The 21,651-nt window shown below is 35.4% G+C and overlaps 1 protein-coding gene across 1 annotated transcript; it reads right to left on the bottom strand.

Moving 5' to 3' along the window:
• Positions 1–9,285: 9,285 nt before the first annotated feature.
• On the bottom strand, positions 9,286–13,867 carry LOC127138587 (RNA-binding KH domain-containing protein PEPPER). Its single transcript, XM_051065066.1, has 6 exons — positions 13,468–13,867; positions 11,872–12,130; positions 10,563–10,711; positions 10,200–10,451; positions 9,799–9,990; positions 9,286–9,686 (listed from the first exon to the last, which is right to left on the bottom strand). Exons 1-6 carry the CDS (start codon positions 13,744–13,746, stop codon positions 9,507–9,509), a joined length of 1,311 nt encoding a protein of 436 aa, XP_050921023.1. The 5' UTR covers positions 13,747–13,867; the 3' UTR covers positions 9,286–9,506.
• Between the last annotated feature and the right edge of the window lie 7,784 nt (positions 13,868–21,651).

The following is a 21,651-nucleotide window of genomic DNA, read 5'->3' as shown; positions in this document are numbered from 1 at the left end:
TCATGACGCATTAATCTCTTTCTCGAACAAACCATATATCAAATATGCAAAACCATGGTGACATCAAAGATTACTAGACCATACGCTCAAAATCATGGCACTTTGATGACTATTGAAGCTAACAAGGCTCCACATCCTCCTCAAGTAGAAGATGATCTAATTCTAGTGACCTCTGTGTTTGTTCATGTGCAACAAGATTTTATTCCTCTGAGAGTTGAGTGGGGAACATTCCAAGCCCTTCAGTTTTTCCAACCTCTATAATAACTTTGCCAAGACCAAGCTTTGAAGCAACCTCCATCGCAATCGTCAATACTTGGACAAGATGCTCATAAATATTCGACAATTGCAAGCTAACATAGGAATGCAAGGGGTCTTCGACCTACTGAAGATTGTCTATAATTTAGTACAACCATAAATTTTTTAAGCCTTAGCAGACAAGAAACTTAGGATTGTAATGAACCTACTAGGGGATTTTCTAAGAACCAAACCATGCACGAGGCAGCTTTGCACAACAACGAACGAGTCATTCTCCAGTTAAATCCAATAGATGAATCTTTACTACATCAAGAAATCACAAGATCAAAAGGTCGTAATTGGAATATAGGACATCATACCCCTTCACCCGACTCCGAGGGAGAATTAACACTCATACTCCACCTAGGTTCGTTGTCATCTTAGCTCGCTCACTAAAACACCATTATCGGAGTGGAGAAATTCGTGACACAGATACATCGACCTCTGAGCAAAATAGGAACACGTTCTCCTTATGCATTCTTGGCAGTAGGATCCTGAGGTCCTTTGAGAAGCTCCCAAAGCTAGAAAGTTACAACGATACATGGTATCCAAATAAAAAATTCAAAATATGGACAATAGATTGGATTATTACCTCGCCTAAGGTGTTTTGAAATGCAAGCTCTTTGCATTGACCCTTAAGTGAACTTTTATGATATGGTTTAAAACCCTACTAGATATGAGCATAGATTCATGGAAGGAACAATGTGACTCTTTCCTTACTTATTTTACCTCTCGAAAATGGAAATCCACATTTGTGGTTGTACTCAGTAGGATCACACAAAAGAAGTAAAATACATTGTAGGAGTACATCGATTGATTTAACAAGGTAGTTGTGGAAGTATGAGGTACGAATGATGGATTAAAATGTTGGATATTCAAAAGGCGACCAAGGTCAGATTGCATATTCTAGGAAAAACTAGGATTGGAAGGAGCTTGTAGTTTAAGTGACCTGCTGGGTAGAGCCTAACCTTATATCAACTACAAGGAAGAACTCTTAGCTGGAGAGAATAAACAGGGAACGAGAAACCTCGGATATGGATGAGCGCCAGAAAAAGACAATAATCATCGTAAAGGCGATGAACACTGAGGACCTCGAGCTAAATTTTCTGCATACACTCATTTGAACACATAAAGGAAGAAACTCTAGCGAGAATGCGCAAATAACAAATTAAAATAAGAGGGGATCAAGAAATTCTATCATGTGAGAAAGTTAGATAGGAAAAATAAGTTAAAATAATGTCATTTCAGCAAAAGACCACAACACTAACGAATGCATCCATCTGAATGATGTAATTGAAGAGTTGGGAAAAAAGAAGTGACTCGTCGGGTATACATAGAAAATAGCCCGAAGAGACATATGGGACCGAAAGAGAGATCATAGAGCATGGGATGAGTTGTCAAAGAATAAATGACCCCCTCTCCTGAAGAAAGCATCCCCCAAGAAAACTATCGAGTTCATGACTAGATCGAAGAGAAATAAAGATAGTAGCAAAGGAAAAAAAAGATAAAATAGGGAAACAACACTATATCGTTTCCATTGATGGAAGCATTACCAGAACAAAAAACCTTACAATGGGATTGTGAAGATAAGGATCATCAAGTTAATGGAACTCACAAAAGAATGAGAAACAACTCCTGACGAGAAATTGGAAAGGCTTGTCCTCGGATTTCGGGATAGTGAAAAGGTAGGCAAGAATCCCAAACATGATTTTCCCCCTTGGTTATAACGGAAACCATGACCCCTTTTAACGTATCTAAGATCCTCATTGATAGGGGGATCTTTGAATATTATGTATGCAGAGCTTTTCAAAAAACTTGGACTGAGAAGGGATAAGTTATGTCCATACGAGGGATTTGACCCACAAGCCTTTAACGACATGGTAGCTCGCTCATGGGGGTATATTAAGTTTATGGTTACTTTAATAGAAGGGAGGAACACCAGGACGATTAACCTACAATTACTAGTAATTCTCTACAGGAGTGTCTATAACTACATCTTGGGTAAACCATTCACGACAATGATGTACGTGATGGCCTCCCTGGTCCACCTCAAATTGAAATATCACAATGTTCATGAAGTGTTGGTGACAATGTGCGCCGACTTGTCCAGATCATGAAGGATACATAAAATGTTGCAACACGACTAGAAGAGGAAAGACAAAGAGAAGGTGGCAGATATCAACGTGACCTTCCTCATCAAACAGTTAAAATAAATGGTGATCAAACCCCTAAAATAAAGGACCAGGGATCCTAGGAGGTATGATGCAAATAATTTTGACTTGACAGATGCAGGGGACGAATCTGAATAAAGATTAAGGACGACCATGGCACACCATAAAAGTACACCCGAAAGAAAATAAGCAACACTCACACCTCTTGGTTAAATTTCCCTTTTATCATATGTGTAAAGAACACATTTTATTATAATGTAATACCTTTTTTCAATATCAATGAATAAAGTTTCATTATATTTTCTTCCTTGTAATCATAAAGGATAGCCACGAATCAGGAGTTCTGTCACAAATGCCACAGGCGTACGATCAAAGTAATTAAAACCTCACGTCAAACGACTCAGAGGTGATGTTGCAAATACAACAGAGCAACGCACGACTAAAGAAATAAAAAACCCACATCGAAAGTCACATGAATAAAGATATCACACCATAAAATGGTGATTAAGGGCTCGCCCCATGGTAGCTAGACACTCTAGAGCTCAAGTAGTGAGTCCTCACTATGTCGGCCTTGGACCAAGTATAAAATTGGGGAAAAAGAAGAGGAGAAAACCCTTGGTGAGCACATTTATTAGAGACATCCAATAAAACATCAAGCACGACCTCGAAAAATGAGCTATTTTCATAAAGATGAACTCAAGGCTCAAAACAACGTCGTAAAAGGTAAAAACAACGCTAAGTAAATGAAGTAAGATATAAGAAGGGGCCATGGAATTTATTTTTTCGAATAAGTGACTCCAAACATAAGAGATGGGATGAGGTTGAATTGTGTTTCTCTGAAAAACAATTTTCAATTAAATTTTTTTTGGCAAAAGCAATTGCTTAAAATAGTTTTTTAACTTAAACTAAGAGTAAGCAGTGAAATAAATAAGTAGAATAAAATCATAGTAGAAAAACTATTTGAGCGCACCAAAAATAGTAAATAATAAAAATAGAAAGATATGAGGGATAAGAAGATTGCACGAGATATAGAGGTTTAATCTAACCACTTGACCTACTCCTCTCCCAAGGAATTTCTTCATGAGAGTTTCCACTATATGTGTGAGCTTTTTATAAGTTATGGAGACGAACCTTCTTACAACTAAACTTGGAGTTTTACATTGGCTATCCTCCAAATCAAACACTAGATTTTATACGAGGCTAATCTCGAACCAAATGAGAGCTTTTACACCTAACACAAATCACGAACCAAACAAAGATTTTGACGTACAATATCACAAACCAAATGAGAGTTTTATATCAGTAGAATCTCACAAACAATATAGAGATTTTAATAGACAATATCATAAACCAAATGAGAGCTTTTATATCAGGTGAAGCTCACTGACCATACGAAGGTTTTAAAGGACAATCTTACAAACTAAATGAGTGTTTTTACTACCTAAGATCACAAATCAAACATGGACTTCTCACAAAAGATATTCCACAAGAGATGAAAAATCTCTTGCACAAATTATAACAGTATCCCTGCATTAGAATACAAAAAATGCCTTACTGACATTTTTCACTCCTAAAGCACTAATACATATTTAATGAATGAGAGAAATGATAAGTAAATAAGTAGAAAGTGACAAAGAGTATTAAAATATATTTTCTGGTGTAGTTTGAAAGTAAGGAGAGCCCTTTATTTATAGGAGAGAAATTTGGCTCAAAAAGGAAAACTATACATGAGTTTTTTAATGCTCATAATCCATTATGCCAAATACCTAATCAATTATGTGCTTTATAAAAATGGAAACCCTAATTCCCAAAAAGGAAACCATATAAAGGTCAATGTCCTAATTAATTAGAAGTGTTCATAATCTATTAGGAAGATTTAAACCTTGCTCTAATTGATTGGCTAAGGATTTTAATCAATTGGGCAATGTATATAAGCCACCTAAATATTTAGAAACACCCTTTATCAATCTCACAAGAACTTTGACGGTCCCTCTAAAGTTTTTAAGGATTTTAATCAAATAGATTGGTTAAAAACACTTTTAGATGAGTGTGTGTATTGCCTTTGTAGTTTAAGAACTACTTTAATATCTTTTACAAAACTCTGATCACTCAGACGTGAGCCAAATGAGCTTTCACGCTTCCTCTCTTTCAAAAACTATGAAGCTTAATTATCCTTTGCTTGATACATCAACAATTCAACACTTTATTCAGAACTTGACTTGAGATCTATCTAATGAGGTTTGATAAGGCTTCTTGATAGATATTATCATCAGAGAGATTGTCTGATTAAAGATCATCAGAGATTCCACCGAACACCTATTTAGATTAGATGTAGTCCTTAAGAGACTGGTTTTGACATCTTAATCTACAAGCATAAAAACTTGATCAACACTTCATATGAAGACTTCATCTTATGGTGTTGTCATCATCAAAAACATATAAGTAAATTAATTGCAGCAAACGTTATACCTACAAGTAGGGGTGTTCAAAACCAAACCAACCCAATAGAAAACCGCAAACCAAACCAAACCAACCCAATAGAAAACCGCAAACCAAACCAAACCAAACCGAAACCGCAAAAAACCGCATCTGGTTCAGATTCGTTTGGGTCATTTTTTAATAAAACCGCACGGTTTAGTTTGGTTTGCGGTTTGTATTTTGCAAACCGAACTAAACCAAACCAAACTGCATTATGTTACAACCCAAACTTCACTTATCACACATTCAACCCAAACCTCAAACCTAGTATGCCTTAACCTTACAATTACAAACGATTTTCTCTTAATCACACTTAGGGTTTCAATTTCAACCTTCTTAAATATCTCATAATAGTATCACACATTCTTCTCATCTTCTTTTCCATGTAGGTCTCGCATATTCTACTCTAATAAGTCCTTTATTATGTTCTTTCTTTTTTATCTTTTATGTTATTATGTTCTCTTTCAATTATGTTTTTATTGCACTTTTCTTCTCAATCTCGCATCTCTTATGTTCTTTTTTTCATCTTCTCTAATCTCTCATCTCATATGTTTTTTTTTATGTTTTATTATAATGTCTTTGATATTATTTTATGCTACTATTTATATTTGTCTTTTATTCCACTTTTGTCTAATCTGATTTTTTGTATATTGAAAGAAACGTTTTTGTCTAAATATGATGAATTTTGATGTTATTTAGTAATGTATGAATGACTAAACACAAAGTTATGTCATTATTTATAGGAGTAAATATGACTCAATAAAAATATTATAAAAAACCGAACCAACCGAACCAACCCAAACCGCATTGATTTGGTTTGGTTTGGTTTGGTTTTATTTCTAAAAGCCAACCGAAACAAACTGAACCACATGCTTTTTTCTCTTGCGGTTCGGGTGATTTTTATCGGAAAAACCTCTCAAACCGCACCGCGAACACCCCTACCTACAAGCACATAAATCCACATATTTATCTAATAAAGTTACATCGGGTAAGAGCATACAAAATAAAAAAGGATACAGGAGGCTATGAATACGACTCATCTCCATCGACCGGCTTCCCATTCACCATTTCTTGATCATAACAAATATGTTCTCGAAAAATCCGCACCCTGGGATGAAATTATTCTACCTGCTTTAATACGTTTTCAAAACACTTGCAGAATGGAGAAAAACTATTCCACCAACTTTGCTTACTCTTTAGATCATGCAAGGTTTTCAAGATGTGTGATCTCTTGAAGGTCATATTCAACTTTCTTCCAACCTTCCCAAGCCTCACTCAAAGACAACTCTAAGGGTGTTAAATATGTAACATCGTTCCTTGGAGTTCTTCACATTCTCTGAATAAACCTCAAACATCTTGGATCTCTGCCTAAGAGAGACCACACCTTGACCCCAAGCTAAATCAAAAGAACTTTATTGGGCTTTAAAGAGGTGGAAGAAGAGTGTCAGAGCCGACACACATTTCTTGTATTTGTATTAGTACGAGAAGACTTTGATATAAGTCCAACTCACTAGGTGTAGTTGTGAAAGAGAAATTACTAGATGATTTAGAACGTCAGCCTCAAATTCATTGAAGGGGACACATAAACCTATCAGAGAATAAGCATTCGTGGAGAGGGATGACACACTCATCGTACTTGATGCATCCCCTCTTATCCTATTCAAAAGGAAGCACTCCCAAACCTAAGGAGGGATCATCTTTAGTAAATGTGCGGTTTAGACCTCCCTTACCAACTAACGCAAAAATAGTATCCGACATCTCTTGATCCCCCACACAGAAGAGTTATCTCGTGTCCCCTTCCATACTTTGAGTTAAGAGTTGTTCATGTCAAAAGATATTGCCGACACATAAAAGAAATGACTATGATGAGAATCCCATGGTCGAGATAAAGTCAAACTTTGCGCCTCTACCGGGATTGGAAGATAACTCATGAGTTTGGGGTTTTAGGTGGAGAATGAGTCTTTTTGTATAAGAGTCTGATCTGACTAGAGCTATCTCCTTTTTGTGGAATCAATTTCTCTTTCCCGGGAGGTGGATACTTGGAATTGGGACAAGATTCTTGTGAATTATTTTATGTTAAGTTGACATATCTGACATTTTTGGATAATTTCCATAGGAATATGCCACTCCTAATAAAGTTAATCAGTTGTTACATCTTATTTAGAAGAGTTGGGTCCCTTATAAGGTGTTCCTTTTCTCTTAGCAACTCTTTTAAGATAGGACAGGAGAAAATATTATTAAGCGTGAGGTGATTATTAACCATGATTACATTTCATGTATTTTTTTTTCATAATCAATTGGAGTCAACTAAACATGTTTTTTTCCTTGTGAATTAATTCGTCAAAATAGATTAGTTTATATGGATTGTTTCACCAAACACACTAAAACATAGATCTTAGACCTAAAAAGTATAGCTTAAATTTGTAAAGACTCTTTTATCCCAACCTAATGAACTCTACTATCCAATAAGACTAGCATATATGACCACGGGTAACCCGTTTCACCCTCATAATTATATTTTAAAAATTATATTAATAGTTATATTATCTCACTCAAAAACATTTAGTTTTATCTTTTCAATTCTATTCAATTGTTCTATGTTAATTTTATACATTAATATAATTAAATCAACATTTAATTATTTCATATTTCACTTCATATCTATTAATTTGTGTTATTTGTTAAATACTTGTGTATTATTTTAAACAATTTTATATTTGTATTTTATTTAAAAACATGCTATAGTATTTATTTTTTAAAATAATATAGGACTTAATTTTTTTTTAAATAATATACTTTGTATTTATAATAAATATTATGAGATTTTTATTTTATTTTTTCATAAAAAAATAAGAAAGAAATGGGGTAGCGTGCAATTCGTATAGAACTAGACTCGAGATATATAGTTTGATCTCATATTAAAGAGGAATTAACCGGTCACTCTCATAGTTAAACTTAACACCCCCATATTGTGACTACTATTACATTTTATGTCTTTATTAATTTTTTTTAGGAATTTTCTATTGTGTTTATCAGAAATTTTGAGAAAATATTAAATTTTTCTAAAATTTTCGATAGAAAATACCGGAATTTTTAAAAAAAAATATCTGAAAATTTCAAAAAAAATTGTACACCATTTTAAAAAAAAAATTATATTATCGAAAATTTTAAAATTTTCGATAAACTTCAATACTTTTTGAAATTTATGATAAAATACATAAAAAATTTGTACCGGAAATTTCGTTCGTACTTTTGACTCAAATTTTTTCATAGACGGTTTGGAAATTATGAAAACATGTGGGGGTGGCAGGTTAATTCCTCCATATTAAGATAGCGATTTTTTTGACCAGACCCTATAAAGCCCGAGCCCTATCTATGAGGTGATGAATGTAATTAGGGGTAACAATCATGCATATCTATTTTGCAAAAGCCAACAAAAATAAGGGGCAGGTAGGGCGAGCATTTTGTGGGTGCGAGTTTAAAACTTTGACCCACCCCACCAGAAAATGAAATTTTTTAATCAAAAGATTGCAAAAATTTATATTAACGTACACATCTGCGTAAAAATAGAGTGAGCCGGAACATACATATTAGAAACTGTGAGACTAAAACTTTGATCCGTTTAAAAAAAATGTAGGTAAAACGGACATACCCAATAGACAGGACCTATTTTGTCATGTCTAACTAGAGTGTTGTGGTAGAAATTTTAGGTGTTGTTGTCAAGGGAGTCTTGTATGTTGTTTAGATTTCTAGGGGATAAGAATAATGTCTTTGGACTTGACTTTGATTTAAGTCGCGTATAGTATGAACTCTATAAAAATGGCAAAATGATTATCTTTTTTAACAAGATGAACCAATGAATAAGATTAATTTATTCATTCTTTTTATGTAAAATTGCTCTTCTAAGATCATGTATTTCTCATTCTATTCCGTGAAATTGCTCTTCTAAGATTAGGGTGGGTTGATTGTTTTTAGATTTTTGTTATTCTTTTTATTTGATGATTGTTCTTTCAAAGTGGCAAATAGATCCATTCTTTTTTCTTGAAATTGCTCTTCTAAGATCAAGGTGGGTTGATTGTTTTTAGATTTTTGTCTTTCTTTTTGTTTGTTCTTTTCAAAGTTGTATATCACTCCTGGTGCTTTGATCATCTCCAGTGTATTATCATTCTTTTAATCATTGAAGGAAAAAAGTTGGACGATAAAATAAACAAACCCAGTCGAAATTTAAGCATAGATATAAAATAGTAGTTGGCTGTGCAAACTTCAAAACATATAAAATACAAGTTTCAAAACCACCATGGGTAGGTTAAGCATTAAACCATGCACATGTACACTACCAAACTGAACATCCAGAAAAATGGTTAATAACTTAATATTTCATTACATTTTCTATTGCATTGTCCCTATTGACCACATTTAAAACTACACCATCAAATGATAACATATCAGATACAATAAAAAAATGCTTTTTGTTGATACAGAATTCATTCCAGCATTAATTCTCTCCAATCAGACCCAACTGGGACAACTTGGCTCAAGACTGTTTCCTTGTTTAAGACCAGTTTAAAGTCTGAAAGTACTATAGTCCCCTAGACCAGAAGATCCATATCCATTGTAGGATTGCGATGGCAACGAAGATGAGGGATATGAAGAGTTGTTCAAGTGGGAGTAAGAAGACCTCAGTCCTGAATCTAACCTGCCATAACTACTAGCCATAGTTTCGTTGTGATTAGCTATGACTTCCTGTAACAGACAAACACATTTCCATCAGCAAAAGTGACTTGATAATCTATTTTTTCGAACATAGACTCGTAAACAGAAAAAATGTAACTTTGTCATATGCCCAAGTTTCTACCTGAATCAATTGTTGTGCTGTTTGAACTTCAGAGGAGGTGCCTTTTATTTCCACAATGATTTCATCTGGCACTCTGCTCTCTTGCACAGTCAATATGGCACCACTAGTACGGCGGATGTAATCAATATTAGTCCCATGAACACCAATTATGTCCTCTGCATAGGAAAGTGGTATTTGCATTGTTTGTATTACCTGATAGGGGGAATAATAAATCAAAACGAATCACGGGGTATAAAATTTGGATGACACGAAGTAAAACAAATAAAATGCCTTGCATAAACACTCGGTATATAATTATAATACATGATTATTTTTTGAACAGTTCGGTAAAAGTACAACAATATTTGTCACAAATACATGACTATTTTTTAAACAGTTGGTAAAAGTATAAAAATGCTTACTGTAGTAACAATGGAAGCACTGGCACGATTAAATGCCGAAGAACGAAGACCAGAAATTGAAGAATCTTGTCCATATGACATTGTCGAGGAAGAGAGCAATGAATCCAATTGACTTTCACGGTCAGCAAAGAAATAATCCCTTTTTGTTGAAGGAGGAATATCAACAACAGTGCTAGGTTGTGAAGCACTACGCAGTGATGGTTTCTCTGCCCAGGCATCTATCTGGCGGTCTTGTGAGATTGTTGCATTGGACTTGAACAAAAAACAAAGGATTTGCATATCTTAGTGTCAAGAACATATACAGTAAAATCAGAAAGGATGGCTTTTACACTTAAATAAAAAGTGGTTAATTATCAAACTTACCATTTTCTCGAATAGGGGAAGAACACTATGATCAACCAAAAACTTCCTCAGGTGCCCGACTACTGCTTCCAGAGCTTTAAGGACCTTTAAAGTTTCACCCTGCAGTTCCACAACCCTCTCATCGGCACCGACATACGATGGAAGCTCCTCTGTCAGGGACACGAGTTTTTCATCAGAACTTCAATCATTGAACCCAAAAAATAAATGAAGTACAAATAAACAATCTAGCCAATGTGGATTAAGCAACACCATAATGGCCTTTTCTGTATTGATTCAAAGACAAATCGTTTACCTCTATATCTCATTTTATGGTTTGACCTATAGTTTCTCTTGATCTCCCTCTACCTCTAAAATATATCATGTAAAAATACTTTAAACATATAACATTATATTTTCATTTTAGTAGGACCTTTCGATCTTAGCTACGATTTTATATTTTACGATCTTGTTATTCCCTCCCAATCTTATGCAAGATCCCGATCTTAACAAACTTTTCTATGGGTCTTTTCCAATCATTCCCAAACCACCTAAGACAATAATACTCTCCCGTTTTTCCTACAAAGATAGAACTGCACTAATTTTCTCTGTAATGATTGCATGCCTAATCTTATCTTGTCTCATATAACTACTCAATATTAACATAAAATAAAATGAAAACACACTGTCTGCAGGAAAATAAAAAACAAGGACAAAACTATTAGGAAAAAGCTTTTTTATAGTGAGTTTGTCGTTAATATGAGCAATGATGAATTGACCCTTGAATTTCCAATTTTAAGGAGAAAGATCATGTTGCACTTTAAAATAAATCTAGGGGAGACACATTGTCACTTAAACTCGTTGTAGAAATCAGTTTATTTTGGAAGAGTTTTGCCTGATTTATTGATCCAAGACAAATTGAAGTCCACAAACAAATTAGGCTCAAAAGAGAGGCAATTGGTAACACAACATAATTAAGAGAAAGATAGAGTATAATGAAAAGTATAGTATGATAAACACGTCAAACCATAATGGCCGGCATTTTCTCTTACACAACTATCATCACAAATGTTCAAAAATAGCCACTCAAAGTTCCATGTAGCTGAGGCAAAACATCAACACACCTAAGAACTCGGCCTCTACATACTAGGTAAAGCAATGGGAAGACAAAAATCATATCAAGCGTATTTAATAGAAATCCAGTTAAACTAAACACTAGCGGCTAAAGATATATTTCTGAACACGTTATAAAACATTAGTCAATAAGAATAAAAAACACGCAGAGTCAATAGCTGCTATCAAGAAATAAAGGGAATAATGACATCAAGCATACCTCCAGCCAAAACTCTAACAGAAGCACCGGTATTTTCTTGTATAGTTTTAATCGACGAACCCTGCTTTCCAATCAAATTGATAGCTTGTGTTGAGGCCACCAATAAACGGATGGAACAAAATGCAGCCCCTGCAACTCCTGATGTTGTATTATTGTCATCAGTTTCACTTAATCCGGATACACGTTTAAAAACCTTTATTACAGCATCCATTGCAGGTGAAAGAGGTGCCTCCAAATCTTCCTTCCCCGAAATAAGCACCTAAAATCAAAATTTAAACCATTTTAAAAACTAAATTGGACAAGATACACAAATAAAAGTATTATCCTCAAGTAACTATATATTTACTTTGGAAATTTCCTAACTACAATGAAAGGTGCAAGTTGTACATATATTACGTACGAAATTCAGCAACATTTTTTTGTCAAGTCATATAAATCCTACAAAGAAACTCCACTAGTATAAAAACAAAGTTAAAATGAAAGCAAATTGAAAATCAAATTACATCACTGTCGCTAATATAAGCATTAAATAAAAGTAAGATGAGAAAATGAAACCATTAGGTGAAGCTAAATGTGAAGGGTACATATCCGATCTCTTTTGGGTCGGGGTTGTAGCCCCCCTGAACCTTAGCTAGCCTTAGAAAGGGAAGCCGGATGGTTTTAAGTTAACAAGCCAAGTCTATTCTTCCAGCCCAAAATTTACAAGGCAAGAATAATCAAATTAGGAGGCCTGAGGCATTCCAGTCTTTCACCTGATCTCCCACCAAAAGCATTTCGCTCTTACATATCTCATGCTTGAAGGACTGCGTATAATTCGGTCTTCTCCCCGCAAAGCATCTCATGTTTGAGGGACTATATACAATCTGGTATTTGCCCACAATGCATCTCATAGTTACAAGCCTCATGCTTGAGGGACTATGTACAATCCGGTAGTTTGGGCCGGGTCTAAACCCGAACTCGGAAGAACTCGCCCCAATTTCGAACCTATCCACCAAGGCATGGCCGAGCTAGGCAAACTAACAGGCCAAGTCGATCAGGCCAGCCCAGAACCAAGATGAAGGGGGTATTCAAATTAGGGAGCAAGGGAAATTGCGTGTATGAGCGACTTAGGGACATGGCTGAGAATCTGGCAATTAAGACACCATTACTACCTATCAAAAGGAGATAATCTTCTTTAATGGTCTCTATGGGTCTTAAATATGGAGCAGACCAAAACCACTGCAAAAAGAATGCAGTAATATGACTCGGACTCATATTTGCGACTCTGACCGGGGCCGCACAGGAAGAGTTATCAATTAGTGTACCTTACATGTACATGAAGTGGTTTTAACAAAGCAAAGGAGGAAATAAAACCCTAACAAGAGAGTAATGGAAGGCAAGACTTACAATTTGATCAGACAAGATACCCAAATAATAGTAATATCCTCATGAAACTAAACTACATATTCACTTTGGCAATTTACTAGCTACAACAAAAGGTGCAAGCTATATATAATACAAACTAACTTCAGCAACAATTTTGTGTCCCTACGGGTGAAGCAAAATATGAAATGAACTTAAAAACCCTAAAAAATTGTAATGAAAAGGGAAACTCACAATTCGATCAGGAGTACCGAGTGGAGCATCAAGAACACGAATCCGAGCACGAGTCTCTTCGCAAGTCTTCTTGATAAGCTCCCCTTTGCGACCGATTATGATCCCGACTTTAAGGACCGGCACAACCAGCCGGAAAACACAGTGACCAGGCCAACCGGGCCATTTCTTCTCTTCGGAATCCGTTTCGTCAGTCGTCAAAGTGTTGACGGCATCGGAAATTGGTTCGACTGGTGGTTGAAATTGTAAAGTTCCGTTCTGGATTAGGTCGGTGGTGGCCATGGTTACCGGAAAAATGAAAGAGTTTAGAGAGAAATTGAATAGTATCTGGGGAATTGAAATAACCTTAAAGTTAACCTCGCGAGCAATGTAATGACGTTGTTGTATGTCGTAAGTACCCCAAGTACTAGTACTACACAAGTTTATAGGTAGGTCATGGAAGATTTTTTCACCACGGTGAAACGCTACTTTTACTTCTGGTAACTACCGGTTAGTGTGTTTTCCCTATTTTTTTAAAAGATATTTTAAACAAATGTTGAGATTTATTGTGAAAATTATTACAAAACTGTTATTTGGATATTTTAAAATTTCTAAGATAGAGTTGTTGAGGCCGAGTAGAGAGGAACAAATATGTCGAACTACATAAGTATGAGCAAGTTGGATCTCGGACAAAGGGAGTATAGTTATGTGGCATAAGTAAGTCGGTCACAGTCCCATAAGAATATTGGTAGACGACACGATCAGGTCAGATCCGATTTCTTGAAAGGTGTTAGAAGACAACATGAACAGTACCTATGATGATTACAAGATAACTCTGTGATTATTATGGGGTTACAGAAAATGATGGACGAGACGTTACAGAAGAGTTAGAGAGGACGGAGGACGTTATCAAAGATAACTTAAACATGGGATCTGAAGGGACATTCCTTAAATGGTCCTTGGTGGCATGACAAGTATAAAAGGGGCTTCCTAACGAGGAAGAAAAGACAGACAACTAATACCCCTACAGACAAGACGATTGTGATCTCACCTGACTTGCCTCAGAGAGATTAACCGAATTGTGTTTATCAGGAACATTTGGCGCCCACCATGGGACCTTGGTAAGACTTTCCCAAGCCTTATAAAATAATACATTTTCACCAGAGTAATAGAATGTCTGGTTCATCTCCTAGCAGGAGCGAACCTCTCACCCCACCAGACATGACACAACTCCTTACAATTATGGAGAATCATTGTAAGCTAAACGAATCTCTACAGGAAAGTTTCCATACAACGCAGCAGTCACAAAACATTAAGGAAGATTAAGAGGGGAGGAGCTCCTTGATCCTCAACCTCTCACAGGGATAATTTTGGGCGATCAAGTCCCAGAAAACTTCAAACTACTATCTTTGTCGTCGTTCGATGGAAAAAGTGATCCTCAGGAGCACATAATATCAATTAACAATAAAATGGCAATAGTTGGGGCTTTTGACTCCTTAAAATGCAATCTTATGGTGGGAAGATTCAAAGATGTGGCATTGCGCTGGTATATGAGTCTTCATGGATTATCAATTACCGGTTACCAAGATCTAACCATGAAGATGGTGCAACATTTCTCCGCCAGCAAACATAGAAAGATGACTACAACCAGCTTCTTCAACGTCTTCCAGGAACCCTCTGAGTCCCTCCGAGAAAATATGGCGTGTTTTAATGAAGAGACTATAAAAGTCTTTCATCCAAATCAAAAGATGTTTGTATAAGGCCTGTCAAAACGGCATGAAGGCCGGCCATTTCAATGACTCATTGATGCAAAAGTCGGCCACTAGCATGGAGGGAGTCATGAACAAAGAAGAAGGTTATATCAATGGGGAGGAAAGAAATAAGGAGAAAAGATCCTGGGATGCTAAGGAAAGACACAATCTAGGCATGAAGGATCTGGGCCCAGGAAGGAATACCATAAGCATGGGTCGAGGGAAAGGTCGACAATAAAACTTGTACATCCCGAAAAATTGAGGTATAAGATCGATGAAGCCTATTTGTTTACATGAGTTCTCTGAAGTCAAGTTGGTGATAAGTGAGTATGATGAGGCTAACAGGTCGGATACTGTGTTGTCATCTACTAATCAGAGTCTGGTTAAGGTATCAAAATAAGTATGACGGAGCCGATCTCATGTAAGTTGGGAATGATCTAGTTCATACTGGTTAGATTTGATGACAAGGTTACAATTACATTTGAAGGATCGTATGAAATAGTTATGAAATGATACATTAAACCAAGGGAGTTATAATTATTGAAGAGACAAATGTTATATAGCAAGTATAGGGGCGCCAACGTTATTGGCAGATGTATTTATGAGGAATATAAAGAGTAAAAAATGGGGGAAGACAGAAGGAGGTTGAGACATGTAAATAGGAGAATGCTTAGAGGGTAACAAACATGCAAAAATGAGATAAGAAATATATAACAGACACTCCAACCAATCATTTTAGGCTCTTCTTGATTGAAAATAAGGAAGTAAACCTTTTAGTGTTTTAAGCAAGAACATTTGGCACCCACTGTGGGGCCTCGGTAAACTTGCTCAAGCCACACAAAACCATCATCAAAAGTGTTAATACTTCAGCTGGACGATGTCAGGATCATCTCTTAGCCGAAGCGATCCACCTCTACCGCCAGATATCACTCAATTGCTCGTGATGGTGGAAGTACTTCGTCAGAAAAATGAAGCCTTGCAAGATAGTGTCAAAGTTTTGCAAACACAACGTCTATAGAAAGGGTATGCAGAGGAGGAGCCTCTAAATTCTCAACCTTTATCTGAAGCTAGTTGGGATGATCAAGTCCCAGAGAACTTCAAGTCACTATCGCTAGTATCTTTCAATGGTAAAACTGATCCACATGAGCATATTATTGCCATCAATAACCAAATGGTAATAGTAGTGGCTTTTGACTCACTCAAATGTAAGCTTATGGTCGGGACCTTTAAAGAGGGTGCTCTGCGATGGTTCATGAGTTTACTCGGATGCTCAGTCAATTACCAGGATTTAACTAAGAAAACGGTAACACATTTTTTAGCAAGTAAACCTAGGAAAGTGTCGACTACCAATTTATTTAATATTCGACAAGGATACTCGGAATCGCTCAAAGAGTATCTAGCAAGTTTCAATGAAGAAACCCTCAAAGTGTCGCATTCAAATCAAGAAATGTTTGTAGTACAATGCAAAATAGTGGGGTTATGGTTGAGGCCGAATCCATGTATTTCTCTAGTTTGAAAGATAAGAATCCAATTTTGGCAACTTCCGCATTCTATGGTTTCATTGAGGAGATTTTGAAGATTGATTATGTTATTTTCAAAGTACCTTTATTTAAATACAAGTGGGTTTCCAATAACAATGGTGTACAAATTTATGAGTTATGATTCACATGGATTGATCTTGGCAAGGTAGCTTATAACACCGAATCATACATCGTAGCTACTCAAGCAAAACAAGTTTTTATGTGACAAATCCTACGGACTTTTCGAGGATATGGTCAATTATTCTCAAAGGAAAACATACTTCTCCTAGTGATGATGAAAGTTTTGATATTGCTTCCACTTCTTCTTATGCAACACACGTGTCTAATTCATATGAAGAAGTTTATAGAGATGATGTGCATGTTATTCGTAACGATCATCAAGAAGGCATATGCAAAAATTAAAAAGTAAGAATTTTATATTCCTCATTCGTAATTTATTGTATGTTATAATTACTAATGATGTTATTTTTTAACAACTATTATTATTTGAAATTATAGGTGTTGAAGCTAGCGGAAGTATACCCGAACGCATCGCACACTTGAACAAACAACAGAGTCGTCATCGAACTTTATTTATTCCCGGAGGAAAGGGAAAATATCGATGAAACTCGGGGAAAGAGATATGCAGGTAAGGAAGTCGGTTATGCAAGGGGAATGTATTAGCACCCCAAACATCCATGGCACTCCATGAGAGTCGTTTTGATTGTTCGAGCTCGAATATGTGTTATATCTAAAGGTTACTCACAAAATAATGGAGGGAAAAAGAAAGAAATAGATAAAGTGCCCGGTGAGGATTATGGCCCTCATGCCTACTAAAGCTAACGGAAATATACCTGAACGTATCGCACGCTCGAATATGCAATAGAGTCGCCATCGAACTTTATTTATTTCAGAAGGAAAGGGAAAACATCGATAAAACCCGGGGAAAATAGATATGTTGGGCAAGGAAGTCGGTTATGCAAGGGGAAGGTATTAGCACCCCAAACATCCATGGTACTCCATGGGAACCGTTTTGATTGGTATCGCTCGAATAGGTGATATATCTAAAGATTACTCGCAAAAGGATGGGGAAAAAAGAAAAGAAATAGATAGAGTGCTCGGTGAGGATTAGGGCCTTCATGCCTACGTATCCTCATAGTGCAATGAGGAATTCAGATCTATGTAGTTCAAAGAACTAGTGGTGGGAGATGAAGAGAATTATGATAGACAATATGGCATAATCCAAAGAATAATGTTGTTTGAACTCCAAAAAAGGGGTGAGATATGAACCCAAGAGTAAATTGGTGTGAACCAACAAGTGAGGGCCTACAACACTGTATTGGAATAACCGAAAAAGAAGGATTGCATGTATACAACTGCAAAGTAAGTAAGGATATGTTCGTCTAAGCAATGAGAGGACTTATAAGACAAACAAATCGCCTCTTGGTTCACACAGATACAAGATGGAACTCAAAGGTATATTGTATTCGGCTCAAAGAATGGGGTATATAACATGAAGTGAAGGAATGTAGAATATGAATGGAGGTTGTGATTAATGATCCATGGAGATGAATGGATGAAGTTCCCTAAGGCATAAGGAGTAATAAATAAGTATGCTCGTGGAGGATTCGAACCCTCGTGCCTACGTATTCTCATCGTGCAATGAGAAAATCAGAGCAATTGTAGTTCAGCCGGCTACGGCTGAAAACAAAGAGAGATTCGATAGGATTTCTCTGAGGCAAATTGCTTAACAAGCAGGGATGTGGTACTAACCAATGATGGTAATCAACCACAAGGACAAGTGAGATACGATTGACCTATACACGAGAGGATTTATTAGGAAAAAGTTTCGTCTAAGCACGAGAGGTCTTATAAGACGAACAATGATTATGAAATGATTGACTTATACACGAGAGGATTTATAAGGCAAGAGTTTCGTCTAAGCACAAGAGGTATTATAAGACGAACAATGATTATGAAATGATTGACTTATACACGAGAGGATTTATAAGGCAAGAGTTTCGTCTAGGCACAAGAGGTCTTATAAGACGAACAATGATTATGAAATGATTGGCCTACACATGAGAGGATTTATAAGGCAGGAGCTTCGTCTAAGCACGAGAGGTCTTATAAGACAAACAATGATAATGAAATGATTAGCCTGCACACGAGAGGATTTATAAGGCCCTACACACAAGAGGATTTATAAGGCAAGAGCTTCGTCTAAGCACGAGAGGTCTTATAAGACGAACAATGATTATGAAATGATTGGCCTACACACGAGAGGATTTATAAGGAAAGAGCTTCGTCTAAGCACGAGAGGTCTTATAAGACGAACAATGATTAAGGGGTTTGCCAAGGCACGAGAGGACTGACAAGGCAAACAAAGATTAAGTTGATTGATCAGGATTTTAAAGACTTGGTTACAAGGGAATTGATCCAAGGGATATCTGAATGTCAAAGATAGTATGATTAATGATTCACTGAGTAAGAAATGATTGATGTGCAATGGTGTTTCACTATTAAAGTGTTGAATGATATGATGCTTGCTCGAAGAAGAAGACTTGTCAATTGTATGATTCAAATTGCACTAAAGTCTATGAACAAAGGCGAATACCTTGAGCAACTGGGTCATTCGTCCCGTACCCAAGGATATTTTAGATAAGGATAAGAATTCTTCACTCTCATCATTCTTTGTTTCTTAAGGCTCATAACATGCAACTCGAATCAAAATTAACAAGTTGTTGACATGAGATCCTTTGTGTTGGTCCTATTGATGTAGTGTCATTTGTTGTAGAAGGAGACTCGACAATCATGTAATTCAAATTGTGCTAAAGTCTATGAATAAGGTGAATATGATGAGCCACATGCCAAACGTCCCGCACCCAAAGATATCCAGAATGAGTGTAGGAAAACTCCAATCTCATCCCTTCTCTATTTCTTAAGGCTCGTGCCACACACTTTGAATTATGATTAATGAGTTATTGGTTTAGTCTTTGTTTGTTGAACTAATGCTTTGTGAAGAAAGACTTGCTAATCGTATGATTTGAATTGTGCTAAATTCTATGAATAGAGGTGAATATGATGAGCACTGGGTCATTCGTCCCATACCCAAAGATATTCAGAATGGGGGTAGGAATTCTCCAATCCCATTCCTTCTCTATTACTTAAGGCTCATGTCACACAATTCTAACTTTGATTTGACAAGTGTTGATACATATGCAGTACTTGAGAAGTAACCCACTTTGCTAGCTATGCTTGACTGATATTGACCTTGAAGTCTTGATCTTGCGTTTGAACCTTAAGGCCTTGAGCTCCTGAGATTCATCATATCCACAATAGCTTGAGCGTAATGAACTTGCCATATCAAGTGATCAAGGGTTTTTTGATAACTTGAAATAGGCTTGGGGATTACAGTGTAATTCAAAGGATTTGGTTAACTGAAGTGATCTTTTGTCAACACTAATCAGTGGGATTAAAATAATAGTTGAACTATGTATAATGATAAACCTATGAAATCAGACAAATCAAATTTAAGCCATAAGCTAAGGGAACATGTAAATTGTTTTGAAAGGAGTAATTAAATAGTCATAAAGTCATTAATCTAATTAATTGACTAAATAAATTTTATCAATTAAGCAGATAAAGACAAATGGGGATTATGCGAGATATAAGGTCAACTTGTCAAGCAATCACTTCAAGAAGTAAGTTCAATCATGAAATCAAGAGAAGAAAATTAAGGTTGAAGATAAACGTCAACTTCTAATTATCGTAACATTCAAATTTGTATTAGATCAAATTAATCGGCTTGCAGAGGATATTAATTAATTAATTAGTCATTTTATGAATAAAAACTAACTAATATAAAACGATTAATCAATTAATAACCCAAATATTTAATTAAGTTTCGATGCTTAGAAAATTAGGAATAAAGCAACATAGATGTAAAATTAATTAGTGAGGTCTGATATAGAAATATATTTTAAACAAAGAAACTCAATTAATATTCAAACAAGTAATAAGAACATGATAAGATTTATGAGTGTTTGGATTATTTTCTAGAACTCAATTCAATGACCAATCAATACTTGACATGTGGTAAGTTGAAACAATAATAAAACAAAAATGATAGAGAAAAGGGGAAGAATATAATTATTTTCATAGTTAAAGTCAATTTCTAATCAAGGCTAGTGTCATGTGACATTATTAACTGATAACAAAAAAAAAAGGAAAAAAATGATATAAGTATAATGGAAAAAGATTATAGCAGTGCATTAACATGTAGTGTATGTTGTAAAGTGTATGTGTAGTTACATTATCATAAAAATTTAGAAAACAAAACTAAGAGTAATTAAAGAAAGGGTCAAGTTAACAACTAAGAGTAATTAAAGAAAGGGTCTCGTTAACTTGGGTCTTTAAGACAGAAATTAAGGATACTACAATTAGAAAATTTATGTAGAATAAAATAATGTTTTAAGTTTCAAAAAATTAAATGCACGTATTCTAAGAGAATATTTCTACAAATAAGTCATTAACTTGTGCCCCAAAGGCACGTGTTAGCATTAGCTTTAAAGAAATTGTCTCGCTAATTTGTGCCCTTAAGGCACAAGTTAAGGATACTACAATTAAAAAATTTATGTGGAATAAAATAATATTTTAAGTTTCAAAAAATTAAATGCACGTATTTCAAGAGAATATTTCTACAAATAAATCATTAACTTGTGTCCCAAAGGCAAATGTTAGTATTAACCTTAAAGAAATGGTCTTGCTAATTTGTGCCCTTAAGGCATAAGTTAAAGATACTACAATTAAAAAATTTATATAGAATAAAACAATGTTTTAAATTTCAAAAAATGAAATGCGCGTATTCCAAAAAAATATTTTTATAAATAAATAATTAACTTATCTCAAGGCCATATCTTAGCATTAGCCTTAAA

The sequence above is a fragment of the Lathyrus oleraceus genome, chromosome 4 (assembly GCF_024323335.1).
Source record: "Lathyrus oleraceus cultivar Zhongwan6 chromosome 4, CAAS_Psat_ZW6_1.0, whole genome shotgun sequence".
NCBI classification, from domain to species: Eukaryota; Viridiplantae; Streptophyta; class Magnoliopsida; order Fabales; family Fabaceae; genus Lathyrus; species Lathyrus oleraceus.
This window is presented reverse-complemented; position numbering and strand designations above follow the sequence as displayed.

Excerpts from the sequence above, each read along its gene's own strand:
- LOC127138587 (XM_051065066.1), bottom strand. The coding sequence starts at position 13,746 with ATGGCCACCACCGACCTAATCCAGAACGGAACTTTACAATTTCAACCA. Across the intron at positions 10,452-10,562 it reads TTCCCCTATTCGAGAAAATG|TCCAATGCAACAATCTCACA; the intron begins GTAAGTTTGATA and ends TTTTTGTTCAAG. Across the intron at positions 9,991-10,199 it reads GTGCTTCCATTGTTACTACA|GTAATACAAACAATGCAAAT; the intron begins GTAAGCATTTTT and ends TCCCCCTATCAG.